The sequence below is a fragment of the Peromyscus californicus genome, unplaced genomic scaffold (genome assembly GCF_007827085.1).
Source record: "Peromyscus californicus insignis strain IS unplaced genomic scaffold, ASM782708v3 Scaffold_24__1_contigs__length_46423439, whole genome shotgun sequence".
Lineage (NCBI taxonomy): Eukaryota > Metazoa > Chordata > Mammalia > Rodentia > Cricetidae > Peromyscus > Peromyscus californicus.
Window position 1 is genome coordinate 2,957,673 of NW_026294535.1, and position 24,456 is coordinate 2,982,128.

At 44.9% G+C, this 24,456-nt stretch overlaps 1 protein-coding gene across 1 annotated transcript in view; it reads right to left on the reverse strand.

The window, feature by feature from the left end:
- The window catches only part of Bpifc (BPI fold containing family C), a 56,751-nt gene that overhangs the window by 23,283 nt on the left and 9,012 nt on the right, over positions 1-24,456 (reverse strand). Inside the window, exons 2-8 of the mRNA XM_052753756.1 lie at positions 19,929-20,052; positions 14,168-14,288; positions 10,714-10,842; positions 8,701-8,856; positions 8,535-8,598; positions 6,815-6,875; positions 796-887 (exon numbers count right to left, since the gene is read on the reverse strand). Of these exons, the coding sequence (XP_052609716.1) occupies positions 796-887; positions 6,815-6,875; positions 8,535-8,598; positions 8,701-8,856; positions 10,714-10,842; positions 14,168-14,288; positions 19,929-20,052 (747 nt within the window). The remainder of the gene's footprint in view (positions 1-795; positions 888-6,814; positions 6,876-8,534; positions 8,599-8,700; positions 8,857-10,713; positions 10,843-14,167; positions 14,289-19,928; positions 20,053-24,456) is intronic.

Below are 24,456 nucleotides of genomic sequence, written 5' to 3' on the forward strand. Positions count from 1 at the left end.
GCCCAGCTCTGGACCTTTAAGATATGTGACTGATGAAAAACTGGGAAGCCACAGAAGTACGCTGAGAGACACAGACTCCAAACGGCTTATTGAAACATTTTTGAGACATGGTTAGGTGGTCTTGTTAGGTATTGGGCATTATTTGAATGTACTGTCTTAACTGATTTGAAAGACTGTGAAAGAAGGAAACATAAACCTTTTCATACACAATTGCATGTGTGCATGTGTAGTCCAGAGGCTGATGTTGAATGTCTTCTCTAATCACTCTCCACCTTATTTTTTGAGTCAGTGTCTCTCATTGAACCCGGAAATTGAGGATTCACCTAGCTGGCTGGCCAGCGGGCCCCAGGGATCGTCCTACCTCTGCCTCCCAGTGCATCCCCGTATGCCTGGCCTTTTCCACATGGGCTTTAGGAGACTGAACCCAGGTCCTCACACTTGGGTAGCAGGCACTCTACACACTGAGCTGTCTCCTCAGCGCCTCCTGATGTGCTCGCTTCTAATATGCGGGTTGTTCTACTTGCAGGCTCCTAGCCTCAAGTCTTTTCCAGGAGGGAAGAGGCAAAATGTCTTGATATTTTTCACTAAGAAGACAGATAGAAGTAGGGCAAGGACAACAGTCATGTGCCCACCAAGAGAGGGCTCAGGGGTCTTTTGAAAAGGTGTAAACATGAGGCAGGCGCTATAGGAAGTGAAATTGCTTGAAGAGCATACAAGTACGTTTTCTTCCGTACGTAACTTTTGTTCTCCCACATGTTCTCCATAGCCAGGAGGGTGCTCTAGAACGATAGTTACCTTCAAATTCAAGTCAAGGTGGTTCTCAGTGACTTCCGGAGGACTGAGCAGGGAACAATCCAGCACGGTGTAGTTGTCAATCTTGGTTAAAACTAAATGACCAAGAAAGAAAATCTGTGTTCATTAAAAGTTTAATCTACGCATGATGTTTGAAACACCAATTTCCCCTTTTCATAAGAAACATGTTTACATTTGAAAACTCAAGAAGAGGAAAAAGAAAAAAGCAAATATTTTTCTCAACTATCAGAGAAATATTAGCAACATTTTGGCAAGCCTTTTTACGCATGTGTCCATAAAACACACACAATGCATGTGTGATCTTTTTTTTTTAATGCTTAAAACTTGATTATTATTTTGTACATGTATGTCACATGTGTGACTGTGGGTGCCCACAGTACATGTGTGGAGGTCAGAGAACAACTTTTGGGACTGGTTTTCTCTGTCTACCTTTATACTGGTTTGGGGATTGAACTCAGGCTGTGAGGCATGTGTGGTAAGCACCTTTCCCACCTAGCCACTTCAGTGGCCCATGTGGTTCTATTTAAAATTTTTATATTAATTAATTGATCAATCAATCTAGTTATTTATTTATGGTGTGCATACAAATGTGTGTGGTGGTCAGAGGACAAGTTGTAAGAGTTGACTCTCCTTCCACTGTGTGGGTCCCAAGGATTGAACTCAGGCTGTCAGTGGGGTGGTAGGCAACTACACCCCTTGAGTCATCTCACAGGCCCAGTGCTTCTATTTTTAACAAGAAATTAACAAGTAGGCTGAAGGCAGACCCATTTCTTTCCCTTTGTTACCCCAGATCCAATCACCCCAGTCTCATTCCTAGCCCTGTAGCAGAACACCTGCTGTGGTCTCCCTTTCCTGTCTAACCCCACCCCCAAGGGATCATCACAGAGATCTCCCTACCTCCCAGTTTTCCTTCCCCCAGCTCATCCCAGCCTCCAACACCAGCAGGCATTCACTGGGAACACACCTACTGTGCAGGCCACGGAAGCAGGTGAGCCAAGAGGAGACCCTCACTGCTTCCTCCTTCCCTACAAATCCAGTCTCCCAGTTTATCCCTAGCTCTGCACCAGAACACCAGCAGCTGCTGCCCTCCCTGCCCACTCCTCACATCTCTGCCTACATTTGGCAGATCGCACTGTGAAACCCAGACTGTATTAATAAAATCAGCCTTGGGTCAGGAGGCAGAGCCAGCAACCACTTGACAGGAAGTAGCCAAGTGTAATCTGTCAATGTAACAGGTCTTTCTTTGGACTGTCAGCTCCCAAACAATGACACAGAGACTTCTTATTAAGTATGAAAGCTTGGCCTTAGCTTAGGCTTGTTCCCAACTAGCTCTTAAAACTTAAATTAACATGTTTATATTAATCTACATTCTGTCATGTGGCTCATTACCTCTCCTCAGTACAGTACATCCTACTTTTGCATCTGGTTGGCTAATTTCTGCCTTTCTGATTCTTCCCCCAGTTCCTCTCTCTCCCTGGAAGTCCTGCCTATCATCTCCTGCCTAGCTATTAGCCATTCAGTTCTTTATTAATCCAATCAAAAGGTGACTTAGGCAGGTGAGGTAAAACAGAGACATCTTCACACACTGTGATCAAATATCCCAAAACAGGACTGGGTTACATTCAATTGAGTTGTTGGCTAAGGGTGTCTCATAGAAATCCCCAAACAACCCAGGCTATTCCAAAGACAATGGTGGATTGTTTTCTGAGAACTGACAGCCTGGCCCCATTGCCAAGGACAATACCCAGACAACTCATTGAACATGGAGAAATCGAGCTGATGTCTACAAGGATCCTTTACCTCTACATTCTAGTTATGGTGTGGGAAGGTATTCTGCACACTACCAAAAGAGAAACATAAACACCAACCCAGCCACAAAACCTTTGATCTACAATTTGTCCTGCTTGCAAAATATGCTAGCACAATGGTGGCATAGAAATTATGGGAGTAACCAATCAATGTCTGATTTGACTTACGGTCCACTCAAGGAGTTGAAACCCATACCTGACATTGTTTGAGTAAACAAGAACAAGAAACTAGATAGCCCAGAGACCTAGGGTAAAACCAAACACTAGTGGTCTAAAAAAATCACATCAATAAAATGACTCCTAATGATATTCTGCTATACTCATAGATCAGGGCCTTATCCATTCATCATCAGAGAGGCTTCCTCTGGCAGAAGATGGGAACAGATGCAGAGATCCACAGACAGACTATATAGAGAAAGAGTCTAAATGGGATGTCTCCATCAGGGAGCCCTGTGGAAGAGAAGGCACAAAGAGTGTAAGAGCCAGAGGGAATCAGGAGAACAAGGCCCTCTGAATCAACTACACAAGGTGCATATGAGCTCACAGAGACAGAAGCAGAAGCACAGGGCCTACATGGGTCTGCATCAGGTCCTCTGGGTATATACTATAGCTTTCAGCTTAGTGTTTTTATGGGTCTCCTGAATGTGAGAATGAGTGTGTCTCTGTCAGTGTTTGACTCTTGTGCCTGCTCTTGGGACTCTTTTCCTTCTGTTGGGTTTCCTTGTCCAACTTCAATAGGATGGCTTTTGCTTCACCTTATTATATTTTGTCATGTTTTGTTGTTATCGGTTCCTTACTAATGAGAGACAGAAAGGGGGTAGATCCAGAGGGAACGGGAAGTGGGGAGGAACTGGGAGGAGTACAAGGAGGGGAAACTATAATCAGGATATAATATATGAGAAAATAATCTATTTCCAATAAAGGGAAAAATGAAATAAAGAAGAAATTAACACAAAGATCCTTATCAATATTAAATCATACTATCAGATTGAGAGGCTTCCAACTTCAGTATTAGAGATTCTATGTAGCTAGAATTTCACTTTCTGTAGAGACAATAAACATGCATCACTATTGTAGAAAAAGTTTGTTTCTCTTGTAGCCCAGGCTAGCCTGGGACTCCTGTGTAGCCCAGACTGGCCCCAGATTCATAACTCTCCTTCATCAGCCCCCTGAGTGTTAGGATAGAATTTATTTAAAAGGAGATATTATGAGAAAGGAGATGCTCATTGAGTTAGAGAGGCCATGGAATTTCTCACACATGGTGCTATTAATTAAATGATATTTTTGTGTTTGCATTTTCAGAACAAAGCCAAAGGCAAAAGGGAGGTGGGACAACAGTGAGCAGGGTCTCTGGGAGGAAAGACTTCCATGCCCGAGATGGTGTCAGTGAACACTTAGGCTCTGACTTGGCTTGGGAGAGCTGTTTTGCTGGCTACTCTGTAGTCTGGAGACTTCCTCCAGGTTCTAGAGGAAGGTACCCAAGGATCAACTGAATATCATGGAAGAATACCTTTTTCATATCATTGTCATAGATGGGGATGAGAAGCAGGAGGAGGTGAAGTGGCTTGCTACGTTAGTAAGAACATAGTGTCATCCTACGTCACTATGCCTTTACGTTTTTAAAATTTATTCTTAGGTGTATGAGAGCCTGCTTGTCTCTATGTGCATCACAGGTGTGCAGGTGCACATGATGGCCAGAAGAGGGCGTCAGAACTCCAAGAACCAGACTTAGAGGTGGCTATGTGCCACACGATGTAGATACTGAGAACTAAACCTAGTCCTCTGCAAGAGCAACCAGTGCCCTTAGTCCCTCTGCCATGTCTCCAGCCCTCACTATAGCATTTGAAATGTCCTTAAAGTGCCCAGTCTAAATAGATCCCATCATCCTCTGTGAGGGGATCAGGACAGGGATTCCTCATAGTGAAGGCAGGGAGGCTTGGAGATGAAGACACTAGCTCAAGGTACACAGCACATGGGGCTCATCCTCTGCTTCCTTCCTTCCGATTTGTTCACTTCCTTTCCATCTGTATCCACACATCCATCCTCTGTCCCACTGTCTGTTTCCTTTTATCCCTTCATCAATTCAGGATGTACTGGCCTGTCAGCCAGGCCCTGCACCTGATGTTAGAGCAAAGCTCCTGACCCCAGGAATCTCAGAGTCCAGAGGAGGGGACAGACACATGGCCAGGAAATCATAATCCGGTAGAGTAAGAACTCCCCTGAAGCTGATCCAGCAGGTTCAGGGTGAAAACGTGAGGTCCCTCCTGAATACTTCCATAACCCGCATTTGACCTGCTGGTAATTACTGCTGTCTACCTGCAAGGTATGTGTAGAATATAAGAACATGTCTTCCCTCTCTGTCACTCCGCCTGAGGCTAGCTGCGGTCCTTGCTTGTATGGGCCATTGTTCTACTCTGTTGAATGGTCTTTCTGCTGCCGCCTCCCTCCTCCTTCCCAGCTATTATTATCTTGAACACCAGAGTAACTGTCTCAGACTAAGAGATAGACTTTGCAGTGTTCCAGATCCCTGACAAGTCTAGCCACCCCTCCCCCACCTGCAAACTCAGTTCTCATACTCCCCTCAACCACGCCCTCCCTCTAGTCCTAGCGTGGTCTTATGGTCCCTCTAACGCACTCAGTTCATGCCTACCTCAGGGCCTCTGAACATGTGTTCTATTGTACCCGACTGTTCTGCATGCATGCTATGGTTTGAACATCCCTCTAAAACTCACACTTAAATTTAATTACCAATATAATGGGTATTGGCGAGTGGGACTTTGATTGGTAACTGGGCCATGGGGCAATGCCCTCTGGAATAGTCCGCAACTCTCAGAGTGGGTAGGTTACAAATTTGGCTTGATTTCTTCTCTGTCTCATGTACACTCACTCGCCCTCTGCCATGTTGTGACTCATCGTGGAAACCCTCACCAGATGTAACTCCTTAACCTTGGACTTTTCAGCTTCCAAGACCATCAGACAAGCACCCTTCTGTTGTTTATAATCCATCCATCTTCTGGTATTCTATCACAGCCGCAGAAACCGACCAAGACAATCCAGGTTGGGAGTAGCCCATCCCCAGTCCATTCAGCTCAGTGGTGCCTTTCCTAGTCACCCTGTCTGAAACAGAAACTCTTCTTCAGCCCCTCCCTTGTTTCTTCTTATCAGTCACAATTTCCCAAATACAGGTTTCACCTGCTTGTTTACTGCTCCCTGTAGTCCCATGAAGGTTGGAGTCTGTCTCCTAGGTTTTGTGCGTCTCCAGCACCAGGGCCCAGGTGATTCTAAGTGCTCTGCACACCATCAGTGAGCAAAGAGAGACGAAGGGATGCAAAGAGAGGTGAAGGGATGCAAAGAGAGACGAAGGGATGCAAAGAGAGATGAAGGGATGCAAAGAGAGATGAAGGGATGCAAAGAGAGGCGAAGGGATGCAAAGAGAGACGAAGGGATGCAAAGAGAGATGAAGGGATGCAAAGAGAGGTGAAGGGATGCAAAGAGAGATGAAGGGATGCAAAGAGAGACGAAGGGACGCAAAAAGAGCCGTGTAAAGTATCATGCAAGAAGAGGTGTCGCTGTGGGGTGTGGAAGAGAGGGCCTCATAAGCTGAGTCTCTAACAAAAAGAGAAATGAAAAGGACAGGAGAAGGTGGGGTAGAAAGTCTGTGGGGACCAGCAAAGTACGGGTGTAGAAACGGTTGCTCAATAGAGGTCTGTTAAAGGAATAAATGAAGGGAGAGAGGGGGCTCTTCTCAGTAGAGTGGGCAGTGTGAGCAAAGCCAAGGAGTGAGAAGGGAAATAGAGGCAGCTTGATTGTTTGAGGAGGAAAGGTAAGAGAGAGGTGGAGACAGAATGAGTCCTCATGTGTGGGCTTGCTTCATACTGAAGGCAGCGCCTGAAGAGTTAGAGAAGGCTGGGCAGATAACCTGGTCAAGACGATAGATTTAGTGCCAAAGCTTGGATTAGAGCCAGGAGGGTTCTTCTGCACACTTATCCCTGAGAACCATCTTCTGCTGCAGTAACAAAGTTGGTTAGTAGCCAAGGAATACATGTGCTGTGCATAGGGCTTGTCCTGGGATTTTAATTTTTAGGCAGAAGGAAAGCAGAATGATGAATGGGCACTTTATTGCCTAGAAAAAAAGACCTGGGTAAAGTTTGAAGCTGGGTAGAGAACTATCCAGAGGCAGTTCCAAGACTCACCCTCCAGTGCGCTGATGTTGACATTGAACGCCTCCACTTGATCGATGACAATGGGACAGAGCTGGACCAAAAGAATTTTTGAAAAATTGTTACCATATTGAAAAAGCCTTCTGCTTAGGAGACAAAATCCCTGTGGCCCTGACGATGCCCCTTTAAGTTAGCTGGTGCTCTTGACCTTCAGCCTTTGCAGGTATGGGCAGTGTGTCATTCATTGAGTGCTGGCTGAGCTTCATAGCAACTGAAACCACACCCAACTAGCCTCATGAAAGAGCTTGGCTTTTCTCCTAGGACATGTCAAGGCATGTGCTCTGTCCGTGGTGTTGGTGTCACACCTGAGGAACCTGCTGTGAAAGCAGTTGTGTCTTTCCTGCCTGGGTGCCACCAGCTCCCATTGCATCAGCAGCTCTCAGACCTCCCCGGAGTGGCTTCAGTTGGAACCTTCACTTTTGCTGGGCTAATTGGAGAGCCCATGAGAGGAACCTTCACTGTCACCCAGGCTAATTGGAGAGATCATGAGATTAGAGATCCACTTAGAACTCTGTTGCCCCCTCTCCCTCTCCTTTCCTTGAGACATGGTCTCATGTGGCCCATGTTGACATTTGGATTTTTTTAATGCAGTCTAAGATGACCTTGAACTTATGATACTACGGCCTCCTCCACCTTCCAGGAGCTGTGATTACAAGTATGCGTCAGCACATCCAGTTTATGTGGTGCTATAGATCAAGCCCAGGACTTCATGCATGCTAGGCAAGCTCTTTACCACCTGCGAGACATCCCCAGTCCTGTTCCTACCTTTCTGAAGGGGGTGAATGCCAGCACAGTAGATAGAGGAGAGAAACGACTAAGTTACAAGCACTGATGTGTCAGCTACGTGCTCATCGATGCTCATGCAGCGTGGTGGTTTTAGCAGAGGCTAGGCAGCCAGGCCCCTGGAGTGGAAACCATTGGCAATCTCCTTTCACTGTCTGACATCAGTCTCCTCATCTGCAGCATGGGGGTGATCAGTCCATCTGCCTCATCAAGTTGTGAGGAGAAAATGAAAGAGTCTGTAGACTTCTGCTTAGCTCCGACTCTGTATGATCTTGTACATGTACAAGATCACATGTAGCTCAGGCTAGCTTCAAACTTGCTATGTAGCTGTAAATAGCCTTGAACTTCTGATCCTCCCATCTCCACCTCCTAAGAGCATTGTTAGTGTGTTTCTTGGAAATTCCTGTCATCACCTGCCCATTCCTTACCTGCCCACATCTTACCTCTATTTCAAGCCTCAGTTCCCTAAATAAACATGTCTCCCAGGAGATATTCCAGTTCTCTAAACTGTCAGCTCAGTTTCATCATCATGTGACCACGTATTCCAGCCCTGGTTTCACAAGTCTGAGGTTTTTCTTTTCTTTCTTTTTTTTCTCAATTAACTAATATTTGTTTCTTTTGTTCTCAGTAGTCCCCACTCTAGCTGCGTTTGCATTAAGAACAAAATGCTTGTCCATCCTGTGGTGGGAAACTCGAGAGAGCGGATGTAGTTTTGTTCATCTGTGTCTCCTGCCACAGTGCTTAAACCATGAGAAACTATTACATTGCATGGAATAGTATGAATTAAATTGTCTTGCATGGTGCTTAGCATACAGTTGGTGCTCAATAAATGTTTATGATAAAAATTATTAAAGTATGACAGGCCTGCTGATACCCTTTGACAGTGGTTGTCTAACTTCTGAAGACTCACCATTTCGTTTAAATTCCTCAAAATGGGTTTCTCCATGGGCTCGGCAAAGGAGTTATACAGGACACTAGGAAAAATGAAAGCGGGAGCTTACCAGGGACCACAAAGACACCAGTGGGAAACTTCTCCGAGTGGCAGCCCGAGGCTCCACCAGGCTGCTGTCACTCACCTGAGGCCTCCAGAAAATGAGACTCGGGCATGGCTCACTTGGGCATGACAGTCTTGGAGTTCCAGGGCCGGGTGACCGAAGTTATTACGGGTGAAGACAATGACGCCAGTAAAGTAGATTCCAGAGAGAAATAGATCAGCAGCTCCCGAATCCTGGCTGTTCGGAGAGAAAGGGAAAGGTTACCCGAGTCTGGGCCACACATGCAGAGGGGGCTGCTAAGCTCTTTGGGGACAGGGACTTGGTCATGCTCATATCGGATTTCCCAACACCTACAGCAGACTCAGGAGCACTGCTTACTGACCAAATGAAGTGAGTCTGTAAATGCACAGCTGGGGGACACTGCTTATGCCAGCCCAGTGCTCCGGTGCTGGACGTGGCACAATGGCGAGCACCATTTAGTCATCCTGAGAGGGAACACCAGGTAAACATCTGGGAGGGGTGGACATGGGGAAATCATGTTTAGACCGTATATGGCCTTGAGGCGGTGGAGCGTGTGTTACTCAAGACTTTGCACAGGGCCCTACACAGAATAATTCCCCAACACATGGCTGCTAAATCATCAAGGAAGTGAGGAAGTATGTGAACCTGTGTTGTTTATGGAGGAACATGCTGTTTGTCTGCAATCTATTAGACTGGGAAAATGATACCTAGACAATAAATGGTTGTAGAATAGCCTAGTGAGTGGTTGGATGTGTTGTTCTGAAGTGCCAACCCAGACAGACGTAACCATCACACTGGGTCCGTGACTTGTCCATAGAAGTTGGTTTGCTGGTTTGTAGGTATACCTTGAGTCCAACTTTTCTTTCTCCCTCCTTCCCTTCTCCTTCCCTTCTCCTTTCTTCCTCTTCTTTTCTTTTTATTTATTTATTCCAACCATGTGCATGCAGGAGCCTAAGAGACACCAGAGTCCATGGAATAGCAGTTACAGGCAGTTGTGAGCCACTATGTGGATGCTGGGAACTGAACTCGGGTCCTCTGCAAGAGCAGCCAGTGCTCTTAACCACTGAGCACTCTCTCCAACCCAGCTCCTTTCTTTCTGTTCTTCTTTCCTTCCTCCCCTTCCTCCTCTCCTTTCTTTCTTTCTTTTTCTACTCTCTCACACATGATCTCATTCTGTAACCCAGATGGCCAAGAACTCACTATGTAGCCCAAGCTGGCCTCCAACTAGCCACAGTCTTCTTGCCGCAGCCTCTCAAAGTATTTGAATTACAGGCATTGAACCAGCACACCCGGCTTCAACCTTATTTTCTCCTCTTTGAGGGTACAGAGACCTTTTGACTGGGGAAGAGTGGGGCTCAAGCTAACTACCATCCTCCAACCTCTGTATGAGACAGGAAGCTCCGACCCTGTAGATGGAGAAATGCACTAAACATCTGGTTCAGGTTAGTGGACCTAAAATGTGGAAGATATGGGAATTTCTCTCCCAGCTGGGCCTCTAGTTCTTAGGATTTCTTTTCTTTTCTTTCTTTTTTCCTTTCTTCCTTCTTCCTCTTTCTTTCTTCCCTTCCTTCCTTCCTTCCTCCCTCCCTCCCTCCCTCCATCCCTTCTTTCTTTTTCTTTCTTTCTTCTTTCTTTCTTTCTTTCTTTCTTTCTTTCTTTCTTTCTTTCTTTCTTTCTTTCTTTCTTTCTTTCTTTCTTCCTTCCTTCCTTTCTTTCTTTCGTGATTTTTGAGACAGAGTCTCACTGTGTAGTTCTGGCTATCCTCACTCTAGACCAGGCTGTCCTCAAACTCATGGAGATCTTCCTGGTTCTGCCTCCCTAGTGCTAGAATTAAAGGAGTGCGCCACCATGCCCAGCTCAGCTCTTAGGGAATCTAGAATGCTCGGTTGCTCTGCTTCTATGGGAGGGTGCCTTTCCTCTACCTCCCTTCCAAGCAAGAGTTTCCTGAGTCAACTCTCACCAGGTAATGCTCTTGAGAAAGTACGGATACAGAGAAAAGAAGCCTGCACTGAATACAGCAGCGAATTGTCTGCGTTTTCCCCAGAACAGCGGTGACGTCAGCGGGATACTCACAAAAGCGGAGCCCTGACTTCCCAGTTGGCGCTGATGTTGGCAGTGCCGTGGTTGCTCAGTGCTCTAATTCCTACCCCAGGCACAAAGGCCAGTGAGGTATTTGGCAGTGAAAAGGCGTTGATTTTTATGCTGTAAAATAGGAAACAGGAAAGTTAAGGCAACACTTCTGGGCATCGCTGAGGCAAGCAGAATTGGAAGCTGGAGCTGCCCTGAGATTATAAATTCCTGCAGAAGGGGTCTCCCAGTTCTCTAGTGGGGTGTCTGGGTGTGGCCTCATGAGTCCTCTTAACTTAGCAAGAAGCAGTTGAGGGAGGAGGCAATCAAGTTCAGAACTAAATTTGTAAATAATCAAATAATCCACTTCTCAAATTTCTTTTTCCTTTTGGTGTGTGTGTGTGTGTGTGTGTGTGTGTGTGTGTGTGTGTGTGTGTGTGTGTATGTGTGTGTTTATGTGTGTGTATGTGTGTGTGTATGTGTGTGTCCACACGAGGCCAGAGGAGGACTCAGGTGTTCTGTTCTGCCACCCTCCATCTTGTTCCCTGGAGACTTGGAGGTAGGCTGGTGGCCAGCAAAGTGGTCCTCCTGTCTCTGGTGCCTGCAGTCCCTGGGTCTATAAAGCCCAGCCTGCTCTTTATGTGGGTGCGTGAGATCTGAATCAGGTCTCAGGCTTTTGTAGCAAGTATTCTGGTTCACTGAGCCATGTCCCCAGCCCTTTGGGTTTCTTTAAAAACAAAAATAAGTACAACATTGCCATTATGTTTTTAAACATATATATCAGTTATAGTATTTCTTAAAGGGAATAACATCTACAAACACTGCTACTATGGTTTTTTCCTTTTCTTTCTTTCTTTTTTTTCTTTCTTTTTTTTTTTCCTAATACTAGTTTCAGTGTTTCTTAAAGGGGAGGACATCAGGTGTTAATGAAGCAGCTGTGTTTTCAGGGACTGTCCATGGACACTGTCAGGCATTTGATACATGTGCCAACTGTATCCCTCACTTCCATTCACTGGGACAACAAAACACGCCATCCTCCTTCTGGGGCCAGGTGCACCTGTATGGAGCTAAAAAGAGTTGGCTTCCTGTAAGATTCCCTGAGCTGTAAACAGATTGTCCCAGGAACCTGTAAAGCAGTGGGCTTGCCTGTAATCCATGGAGACGATAGATGGAGACTACATGCACAATGGCAAAGTATTGTGATTCGAGTGATTCCCAACTGCCCGGCCTCTTGGAAACCACTAGACATCACAGCTCACCTTGGTCTTCCCAGGATCCCTGTAGGATTCTGGAGTATGTGCAAGCTCCAGCTCAGAGATGAGAAGATAAAAAAAGCCTGTGAAGTCATACATCAGTGGTAGAACCAGATCTGGAATCCTCTGCAATCTGACTTCAGACTCCTCCTAATCACTGGGTCATGCCACTTGTCTATTGTACGATGAGCACTTGAACTGGAGTCAAGGTTGGTACTAGTTACACAACCTTGAGCAAGGTGATTCTCCTCTTTCAGTCAATGGTTTAAAAAGAAGTGCTACCCACAGGGAGGGTGGGAAGAGGACGTGGAAATGAGGTCATCCTCACCTAATTGCTGCTCAGGAGAAAGGCGCTGCTCTGAGCTGAGACTGGGGCGTCTAGAACATACATGTGCTAGCTGATGAACGAAGCTGCTGTTTCCCTTCCTGTTCACTGTCTCCTGCCTGTCTACCATACACCCCGAGTCCCACTGTGAGAAGAGAATAGCAGAGATTCAGAACAGCAGTGCTTTAGAGATATGTTCACATGACACCCATCGGTCTAACCCATTCCTCCCTCCACTCCCCAAGCCAGGGTCTCTCTATGTAGCCATGGCTGTCCTGGAACTCACTGTGTAGACCTGCTTCAGCCTTCTGAGTGCTGGGATTGAAGGTGTGTGCCACCACGTCTTGCTAGTCTATTCTTTATAGCTGCTACAGAATACACCAAAATCCTTCTCTAGGCTGTTTCCATTATATAAATAACGTCACAGGGAACATCCTTGTACATATTACTTATGGACTATACTTTCCCAGGGAGGATACTGAGAAGGGGAATTACTGGGTCGAAAACTATGTATACTGCGATGGTTAATGTTGATTTTCAATTTGATATGATCTAGTATCAGCTGGGATGAAAACCTCTGGGCATGTCTCTTAGAAGGTCTCTAGACCCGGCTAACTGAGGGGGGGAAATCCATCCTCAGTGTGCACTGATATGTGTTCCCCCAGACAACCAGCAATGCTGAACTTGTCTATGCATTTATTCGTTGGTCTTTTGTGTATCAGTTTTGCTCTTGAATTTGACACTTGGCTAAGGTGATCTTGAACTCCTGATCTTCCTGCCTCCACCTCCCAAGTGCTAGAAGTACAGGTGTGTGCCACCACACCTGGTTATATAGTCCTGGAATTATAAGCATGCACCACTGTGGTTGGCTAAGAGTCAGCTTTTTTATTTAAAGTAAAGTAAAACTAAGTAAATAAAAACATAGTTTCTCTGGTACATAAGTCACATTTCAAGTGCTCAGTATCCATGAATGATCAGTGTTTACGGTTTGTACAGCATAGGATTAAAATTATATTGATCTAACTACTTATGCCAGCAACACAAGAATGCCAATTTCCCCTCATCTTCACTAGCATTTGTTATTATATAGCTCTCCCTGTACTTCTCTGTTGTGTCATTACCATTGTAGCTAAATGGTTGTCTTTGCAAATATATATGTAATGCTAATCGCTCCCGCAGAATGTCAAGGGCAACGACTTATACCTATATTCACTGTAATGTTCCTGTGTCTAGAACAAAGTCCTGTGTGAGGTAGCTGCTCAATAAACACATGTTGAACAGCTGGCTTTCTGTAGGTGAGGAGATTTGCAAGGGACTTTCTCTGTGCCATCTCCTTTGCAACAAAGACATCTGCTGATTTTATATAATGTTGTCATTAAGTCAGGGAGATTATTACTGCAAAGGGCTAGAGCGATAGGCAACTGAAAAAGCATTGGGGCAAATGATGAATCACAATGACTCCTTAGGAAAACGGGTTCTCCTCTGCCCTTTAAGATTGATCTCCAGTTTGGCACACATATCCTCCCCTTCCCTTGGGGATCTTCCTGGATCCCAGTTGCCATCTGAAACCCCATTTCCCCTTCCCTAAAAATCCCTGAACTGTGACTAAGCTCTGTCCATTGTTGTGTAGATGGAATGTGGTTAGGTTAGAGCCTCAGACAAAACCAAATGAGAAAATTCACCGACTTTCTAAGAGGCTTTCCCAGTGTCTTTTCCCACTTCCAGCTACACGAAGTATACACCAGATCCTTGGAACCAGAGTGGCTGTCATGAGGCAAACTTGGGACTAGAAGTCAGAACTTAGATGGTGAAGCAGGATCATAGATTTCTCCACTGGTTTTAAGGCCCTTGTGATGTAAGACAACACACTCTCCTCTCTTACTTTGAAAAGTTGTACTTCACGTAGTCAATCTTCAGAAACTCGAGAGACTCAGAACCTTTCAAATCTGGGATGACAATTTCCTTTGCCATGTCCTCCATCACCTTCATCCCAACTTGAACACCTGTGAGGGAAGCAGGAAGTGTCCGTTTACACGAGGAAGATGACAGTGACGTAATATGCCTAACCCTAGAGATGCAGCATTGAGTAAGACCTGATGCTAAGTAAGAAAACAGCACCCCTGCAAAGGGGGTATTGTTGTCTCTGCTTCACATAAGGAAACTCTAGTCCTCGGAGAGGTGGAGGAACTTGCCTGAGAGCACAGGGCTAACATGAGGAAGAGTTTTCATTATGTGGCCAGGGTTGTCATGGAAACAATGAAAGATATTCTTCAAAGGATGCTACAGCTGTCGCCAGGCACATCCTGCAGATGTGAACAAGATTAATTTTTGCCTAGGAAAGTATGGGTTCTGGAGATCTATGAGCCAGATTCTAAGCAGTTTGGCTCCAGAATCTAGCTTGCGGCCAGCTTCACAAAGTTGTTTTCGTTCTTCTGTCTTTCCAGATTATTTGAACGCAGATGTTTTAGGGAAGGGTTCACAAGGCTGAGGGACCCGCGGAACCACTGAAACACTAACAACAGGCAGTGAGTGGATGCGTGCTTGCTGCGTTTCATTTTTCAGTGGGAAGGAGTCACATCAGATTCTCCAAAGGATCCCCAAACTTAGAAGAAGTGACTAATCGCTGCTTCTGATTTGTTCAGGAATAACCCACTAATTTCTTTGTAAGGAAGCATCCCAGGACACATTTCTCTGAGCTTGTGGTACGTGGGGGGAGATCTTGGTAAAAGTAACTTCCAGGGCTGGCTAAATGGCTCAGCAGGTCGAGAGGCTTGATGCCAAGCTGTTGACATGGGTTTGATCCTCAGAATCCACACAGTATAAGGAGTGAGCAAGTTGTCCTCTGGCCTTCTCATGTGCATTATGGCACATAGACCAACATGTATGTGTGTGTGTGTGTGCGCGCACACACACAGTAATAAATGTAATAAAAACTTTAAAGCAAATGAATGCAACTTTGCCTTTCTCCTTTACTTTGTGTTCAAGTTCATTCCAGTTGTTCTATCCCCACGGGAGAGGAGGAACAGACCATAGTCTATAAGATGATGTGGATACTGTTGTCATGGAGACAGAGTATGAAGGAAGTGAAGATAAGAACCAAAGGTAGCATTGAGCTTAGGCTTGAGCCCGGCACTGTCACTCACTAGCTTGTGTGACTCAGCCTCTGTGTCACTCACTCCCTTCCCTCATCTGTGACATGGGAATGATAGTGACCAGGAAGGGATCTGTTCACACATGTGAGAAGGACTATCACTAATATTTGCTAGGCATTTCGTTTCACCAGGTCCTGTTCCCAGTGCTTCAGACACGGCAATTCGCTCATTTCCTACCACGGTTGAGAGGTGGGTACCACTATGGCTATTTCCTCTTTGACACACCCTGCAGATACTACTAATAATGAGCACAGCAAATTACGTTCTATAAAAATATAGAGGTGTATAGTTGGTGAGGCTGAATCAGTAATAGTTAGTTTGTATGGAGTGCCTGTATGTGTCCAGACTGTCCTCTCTACATAGGTTCTCTCCTTCAGGTCTCAAAACAATTCAGTGATATTGGCCATGCCCCCACTTCACACATGAGGCAGCCTAGGCTCAGAGTGAGTCAGGGCGCCCACAGCCAGCAAATGTCATCAGGCAATGTAGCATGAATCTTAGAAGGTCTTATTAATAAAAACAAACCCAGGGCCAGTTATTGGGGTGAATGCTGGAAGATCAGAGAAGCAGAACAAGCCACAGCTTCCTCGCCTCTCCAGTTCCTCAGCTGATCCTGTTTCCTTAGACTGGAAGCTGAGTCCTCATCCAAATGGATCTCAGCTGAACTGTTTCTTGAAAGCCTGAAAGCTTAACCGGCTAGTTCCTGGTTTTCACGCCTTTTATACCTTTCTGTTTTCTGCCATCACTTCCTGGGATTAAAGGCTCACTTCCTGGGATTAAAGGCTCACTTCCTGGGATTAAAGGTGTGAGTCACCATGCCTGGCTGTTTCCAGTGTGGCTTTAAACTCACAGAGATCCAGATGGATCTCTGCCTCCCAAGTGATAGGATCAAAGGTGTGTGCTACCACTGCCTATCCTCTATGTTTAATATTGTGGCTGTTCTGTTCTCTGACCCCAGATAAGTTTATTAGAGTGCACAATATTTTGGGGAACACAATACCACCACAAGGCAGGGCTTTGAGGCACAAGGAACAGAAATATGACAATACGTTGCAGGGTGAGGCAGAGCTTACCTGTTTGGAAATATTTCTCCATTTTTGGTTGGGGAGGTTCCCAAGTTTTCCAAAACCATACAGACTATTGTTACTGCTCTTAAGTGCTCACAGAACTAGATAGTGAGACCCCGTTGCTGAAGACACTGCATGCCTTGGTCAGGACATAGAGAAACCAAGCTAAAGCTTGGTGAGAAGCTTCCTCCCTGTTGGCTAGTGCCAGAAGGCGCTTCACAGGCTGCTAGGGTGAATTTCCACCAGTCTTACTGTGAACGCTGTGTGAAACAATACCAACCGATCAGGTAAGATTAGCCTACTGGTGCAATTGTAGCAACTCTGTTCTGGGGTAACTAACCCCTTTCTGACTGGATTTCCTACTTGGCTTACAAGGGGATGTTCACATGTCATACTGTGAGCCTGATCAAAACCCCATGGCTAGGAAAGTTGTTTTGCTAAATGGACGTGACATGCCCATCAAATGACCTTCTAAACAGCTATGTTTATTCACATGGATTAGTACTGCTGTCAGCCTTGGTCAGAAAACCTTCTTTTTAAAACGGTAAGTAGTGACTTCAGACTCGTAACTAGTCAAAGTACCGAGAATAAGAGACTGTTGAATGCCCAGTCATAAATGAGATATCTGTATCACCTCTCTCCAGTGCTCAGGGAACACCACAAAAGAAGGGGAAGAATGGAGAGGAGGGCCCCAGATGTGGTGTGGAGGGGAGGGCCCCAGATGTGGTGTGGAGGGGAAGAATGGAGAGGAGGGCCCCAGACTGGTGTGGAGCTCTGACTTCGGGACATGAAGTAACTCACGGCAGCTGTGATTGCCTACATTAGACATGTGCTTGTTGACACCCTGCAGTGGAAGTGGGAGTGCTCAGAGGGCACCATCCTTCCCTGAGGATTGATGCAGTTAATGACTGATGGGGACACTTCCATCTGTGGTGTAGTCGCTGACAAGATGCCTATGCTTCTGTGACCAACCCTAACACACACACACACACACACACACACACACACACACACACACACACACACACGAAAGGGGGCTAGGGAGGAAGAGGAAGGGGATTTAGTGGTATTAGGAGGGCAAGAAGGGAAGGTAACAAGGGGGTGAATACAATCAAAATATATTGCATATGTATATGAAAATGTCAAAATGAAACATGAGATTTCATATTAATTGCATATGGTTAACATATGCTAATGAAACATTTTATAAAGTATATCCAGGGGCTAGAGATACAGATCAGTTGGTAGAATGCTTGTGTTGCATGTATGAGGCCCCGGGTTCCAATTCCAGTACTAAAAAAAAAAAAATACAAAAATGTAAATAAAAAAGAAAAAAGAGAAAAGTATTTCTTCAACGCTCCCATGGTGAAGGCGTGGCCCCAGTGCAGTAGTGTTTAGAGGGCGGGGCAATGAGAGGCAACTGGATGATGAGGGATCTAACTCCATCCAAGGGTTAATCCATTGATGAAGTCGTAGTTTAATGGGTATTGGGAAGTGGTGGGAATTTAAGGAGGTAGGGTCTAGGTGGAGGGAGTAAGTCATCGAAGGAATGCCCTTGAAGGGAATGTGTTGTTTGTAGCCATGTCCTCTCTTTCTGCTCCTCAACAGTCCTGAGATGAGCAACTTTGCTTTACCCTGCACAATCCCTGCCAGGATGCTCTGCCTCACCCAGGCCTGGAATTAACCATCAAGCAGCAGGACTAAGGGCTGTAGTTTATGGAATTGTGGGCCAAACATACCTTTTCTTAAGTTGTTTTATTCAGGTGTTTTGTCGTGGTGACGGGAAGCTGACTAAAACTAGAGCTGAATGTGCCTTGCCTTAGCCTTCTGCTGTCACAAGCCCCCCCGACACTGCAAGGTCCCTTTCTGTGAAACGGCTCATATTGGAATACTTTCTACATAAGGCCCGTGAAGCACATTCATAGCCTGGCATGGTAGATGCTGGGACGATTCTGACTCCAGTGCCTTCTCATCTCCACGGTTCCTTCCTGCATTTCCACAGGTGAGCTCATTTGGTCCTCCTATCAGTTAAGATGTAGGGACCAACTACTCATCACTACTTCTCCAGATGAGACAACCTTCCTGCCCAAGGCCATGCATTGAGCAAAAGGGTAGAACTGATACCTATGCCATGCAGGTGACCTCAGATCTATTAAGTGCTCTGACTTACAAGGTGGAAAAACCACTTTAATACTTTTACAAGATACCTATTTCTGACATACACTTTCCAAACACACAGACATATCAATATAGGAACTAGATATTCACATGAATATGCACTCATATCCCTAGTGCCTGTTTATATATATAATATTATCCACATAGCAGTTATACATAATGGTTTAATTTTAGACTCTTTGTGCCCCATGAGCTACAGGGGAAAAGAGAAAGAGTTGCCCAAATCAGCTCGTCTCTCCCTTCCTTTCCTCCCCCTCCCTTTATTTCATTTATTTCTTTTCTGATATAACATGAGAGTCAATCTTGGTTAGATTTAGGGATTTCTTGGTTAGACTAATAGTGCTTGGATTGGTTGCTCTTGTTAACAAGAATTGGCAGAGATCTGGCGATCTATATTCAGCTAATCTGAGGCAAAATATGACAGGAAAAAAATAGGCCCATATATTTTGATTTCTTTTTGTTTTGTTTTTCATGATAGGGTTTCACTGTGTAGCCCTGGCTCTCCCAGAACTCACTCTGTAGACCAGGCTGGCCTCAAACTCAAGAGATCCACCTGCCTCTGCCTCTTAGTGCTGGGATTAAAGGCACGAGCCATCACAGCCCAGCATATATTTTGATTTTGCAGCCAAGATCCTCTGCACCTGACCTCAAGTGAGCTTGATAAAATCATATTCTAATGTTTTTGTTTCTAGCCTTGCAAAGACCCTCTAAAAGCAGTGACTGCTGGTCTCTCAGTCTAAGATCCCTTTGAACATCTGATAAATGTGATGGAGCCTCTTAAGAATAAAGCCCACTGACCCACAATGAATTTTGTGTATGATTTAGAGGATCCTAGGTTTCCTCCCTTTGAGACAGGGTCTCCCTATGTATCTCAGGTTGGCCTAGAAGGTTCTATGTGGACCAGGCTGTCCTCAAAGCCACAGAGATTCTCCTTCCTCTATGTCTGGAGTGCTGGGATTAAAGGCATAGGCCACTATACTCTTTCTAATGAATTATTTAGAACCTTGATATATGTGGTGGGATGGGGGAGAAGAGAGAGAGAATATCTGTATGTTTAAATATGCCTTCCACCAGGATGTCTATTTTGTGAGTAACACTTTTTTCCCAGGGTGTCGGGTACATTTTCATAAGAGGTTAGGTAACCCCACTGAGATTTTTAGCTCAGACCCAGTTCACAACTGCTGGTTTGGAACACAGACCACATCTAGGGCATTTATAGCCTGACTTCTGAATGTATCCAACTCACCATAGTCTAGTGCACGCTGGGTGATCCTTGCCTTGATTCCAGGGTAAACAGTCTGGGAGGAGGAGATGTAGAAATTCCACAGGAGGACGAATGCCCACAGGACTGGGACCTGCTTTGTTCGCATCTGCAGTGAATCAACATTTAGAGTTCCTTTAATTCGTTTTACTTCCTCACCCGTCAGTTCTACCCAGTGTTTCCAGGCTTGCTTATTGTCTTGCTTAATTTCTCCAATGTTACCCATTCATCCATGCCTTTACCCATTCGTTGACCAATCTATGTACCCATCCAGGGATCCTGCATTGAATTTAGCAAAAATACGTTGTAGATATAGATATGACCTGCATATGACTTCTCATCTCTGTTTCCCACAGACTAGGGGGTGAGCTGGATGTGTGTATGAACACACATGCATGTTTATAACACAATGCAATAAGATAGCCTTGATAGGGGTGTACCCTGAGAAGGATCCTGGGTTGGGTAAGTTGTGGAACAAATACATTTTAGAACAGATAAGTCATGTAGCCTTATGGCCACAAAGGGATCTTTCATCTGCTTAAAGACCACTGGTAGCTCCCCTTTATCTACAGGACTGGATGTAAGCACTTAGTATGGCAGTCAAGATCTCATTTAAGCCAGGCATGGTGGTGCACACCTGTAATCCCAGCATTTAGGCGGCTGGAGCAGGAAGATCAGGAGTTTGAGGCCAGTCTTGGCTCCTTAGAGAGTTCTTGAGACTCTGTCTCAATACAAAACAAAAAAGAACTTCTTTCATTGTCTCTGTATTTCTTAGCTGCTATATCCCCTCTTCTAAGTGGTGGTGTTCCAAATGGGCCAGTTAGAACTGTCTGCTTTCTACTCATTGGTATGTCAGTCTTTGCACACCTGTGGGCTTTGTTCAATTCTGTGTGTGTGTGTGTGTGTGTGTGTGTGTGTGTGTGTGCACTCCCCCATCCCCATTCCTCTGTGTGTGTGTGTGTGTGCAACCCCCATCCCCATTCCTCTTTCCTCTCTCTCTCTTTCTCTCTTTCTCTGTCTCTCTGTCTGTCTATCTCTCTCTGTCTCTCTCTCTCTCTCTCTCTCTCTCTGTGTGTGTGTGTGTGTGTGTGTGTGTGTGTGTGTGTGCAATCCCCCATTCCCATTCCTGTGTGTGTGTGTGCAAACCCCCATTCCCATTCCTGCACTCTGAGTGCATTCCATAAACTTTGAGTGAATTCATTCTCCTGGGTCAGCTCCACTTTCCTCTGTGACAATATCCTCTACTATGCTATTTCGTGCATGCATGGTTCATCACACCCTCCTGTTACACTTGCATAATGAATGTGTCTATTGTTGTGATAAAACACCATGACAAGCTCTGTTCCTCCAGACCCAATCCACAGGGTCATCCCTAGCACTGCAACAGATCACCAGCTGCAGCCTCCGCTCCCCTGTGTCCACACCTCCAGTGGATCCCACAGACCCCTGTTGTTGCTGTGTCCCAGCTCCCAAATTAGGTGGACAACCCCTTCTCAACCACAGGTCACTTGAGATCAAGGGGTTACAATTGGAAAGGAAGAAGTCAAAGAATCTTTATTTGCAGGTGATATGATAATATACATAAGTGACCCCCAAAATTCCATCAAGGAATTTCATCAGCTGATAAACACTTTCAGCAAAGTAGCTGGAAACAAGATTAACTCACAAATGTCAGTAGCCTTCCTATATACAAATGACAAACAGACTGAGATAGAAATCTTGGAAACAACATCCTTCACAATAGCCTCAAATATTATAAAATATCTTGGGGTAACTCTAACCAAACAAATGAAAGACCTGTATGACAGGAACTTCAAGTCTTTGAAGAAGGAAACTGAAGAGGATATCAGAAGATGAAAAGATCCCCCATGCTCATGCATTAGTAGGATTAACATTGTAAAAATGGCTACCCTACCAAAAGCAACCTACAGATTCAATGCCCAACATAATTCTTTACAGACCTTGAAAGGACAATTCTTACCTTCAAGAGGAAACAAACAAACAAACAAATAAAAAACCCAGGACAGCAAAACAATCCTGAACAATAAAAGAAATATTGGAGGTCTCACCATCCCTGATTTCAAGTTGTACTACAGAGCTAGCTATAAGTAATAAAAACCACATGGTGTTGGCATAAAAACAGAAACTTTGATCAATGGAATTCAATTGAAGACTCAGACATAAATTCACATACCTATGGACACTAGATTTTTTTTTATAAAGAAGCCATAAATACACACTGGAAAAAAGACAGCATCTTCAACAAATGGTGCTGGTCAAGCTGGATGTCTGCATGTAGAAGAATGCAAGTAGATCCATATTTATCACCCCATACAAAACTTAAGTTCAAATTGATCAAAGACCTCAACATAAAACCAGATACACTGAACCCGATAGAAGAGAAAGTAGGGATAGCCTTGAGTGCATTGGCCCAGGAGACAACTTCCTGAACAGAACACCAATAGCACAGGCACTAAGATCAACAGTTAATAAATGGGACCTCATGAAACTGAGAAGCTTCTGTAAGGCAAAGGAGGCCATCAATAGCACAAAACAGCAGCCTACAGAATGGGAAAAGGCCTTTACCAACTCCACATCTGATAGAAGGCAGATCTCCAAAATAAAGACCTCAAGAAACTAGACATCAAAACAAAAACAAAAACAAATAATCCAATTAAAAAATGGGGTACAGAGCTAAAAAAAGAATTTTTAGTAGAGGAATCTCAAATGGCTGATAAACATTTAAAGAAATATTCAACATCCTTAGCTACCAGGGAAATGCAAATAAAAACTGCTTTGAGATTCTATCTTACACCTCTCAGAATGGCTAAGATCAAAAACATAAGTGACAGCTCATGCTGGTGAGAATGTGGAGCAAGGGGAATACTCTTGCATTGCTGGCAGAGTGCAAACTTGTACAGCCACTATGGAAAGCAAATGGCAATTCTTCAGAAAATTGGGAATCAATCTACCTCAAGACCAACCTATACCACTCTTGGGCATATATCCAAAGGATGCTCCACCCTACCACAAGGACACTTGTTCAGTAATGTTCATTGCAGCTTTATTTATAATAGCCAGAAACTAGAAACAACCTAGGTGTCCCCCAACAGAAGAATGGATAAAGAAAATGAGATATATTTACACACTGGAGTATTACTCAGCTATTTAAAAAAAAAAAGTGACATCATGAAATTTTCAAGCAAATGGATGGAACTAGAAAAAAATCATCCTGAGTGAGGTAACCCAGACGCAAAAGACAAATTTGGTACATACTCACTTATAAGTTGATATTAGCCATTAGACAAATGATAATCAAGTTACAATCCTAGAACCAGAGAGGTTAGGTCAAGAGGATGGCTATAGGTGGAATGCATGAATCTCCCTGGGAAGGGGAAATAGAATAGATTTTATGGGTGGACTGGGGGTGGGTCGAGACAGGAGTCAGGGGGATCAGGTAGGGGGATGGGATAGAGGGAGAGAGTTCAAGGAGACAGCAGGAATTGGGAGGCATCTTGAGAGTAGCATGGAAACCTAGTGCCTCGGAAACTTCCTGGAATCTATGAGGGTTACCCTAGTGAGGACTCTTAGTAATGGAGGATAAGGATTCTGAACTGGCTATCTTTTGTAGCCATGCAAGGCTTCCAGTGGTGTGATTGGGTTGTATTTGGTTGAGTTGTTGGCCGAGGGGATCCCATGGAGACCCCCAAACAACCCAGGCTGATGCTAGGACAGAAAATCTTTCTCTGCAAGCTCACAACAGGGCCCCAGTACTGAGGATAACATCCACATAACTCACTGAATATAGAGAGGTGGAGCTGGTGCCTGCATGAAGCCTTCACCCCTACATTTAGTCTCTTTGGTGCAGGAAGGTACTCTGTAGGCTATCAAAAGAGAAACACAGACATCAACCCAACCACAAAACCTTTGACCTACAATCTGTCCTGGCTGCAAGATGTGTTGGGACAATGGTGGCTCAAACTTGTGGGAGTGGCCAACCAATGTATGGTTTAACTTGAGGTCCATGCTAGGAGAGAGAACCCATGCCTGACAGTGCTTGAGTAACCAAGAACCAGAGACCAGATAGCCCATAGACATAGGGTAGAACCAAACACAACTTGCCAAAACAAAACAAACAAACAAACACCAATGAAACGCTTCCTAATGATATTCTGCTGTACTCATAGATTAGCGCCTTGTCCAGTCATCATCAGAGAGGCTTCCTCTGGCAGCAGATAGGAGTGGGTGCAGAGACCCACAGCCAGACATTAGTAAGGAGAGAGAGTCTAAATTGGAGGTCTCCATTGGGAGCTCAGGGAATCCCACAGAAGAAGTAGTGGAAAGATTGCAGGAGTCAAAGGAGATGGAGGATACCAGGAGAACATGGCCCACTGAATCAATTGAGCAGGGCTCACATGGGCTCACAAAGACTGGAGCAGCAAGCAAGGATCTGCACCAGGTCCTCTGCATGTATGTTATGACTGTAAGCTTGGTGTTTTCTTTCTTTATTTAT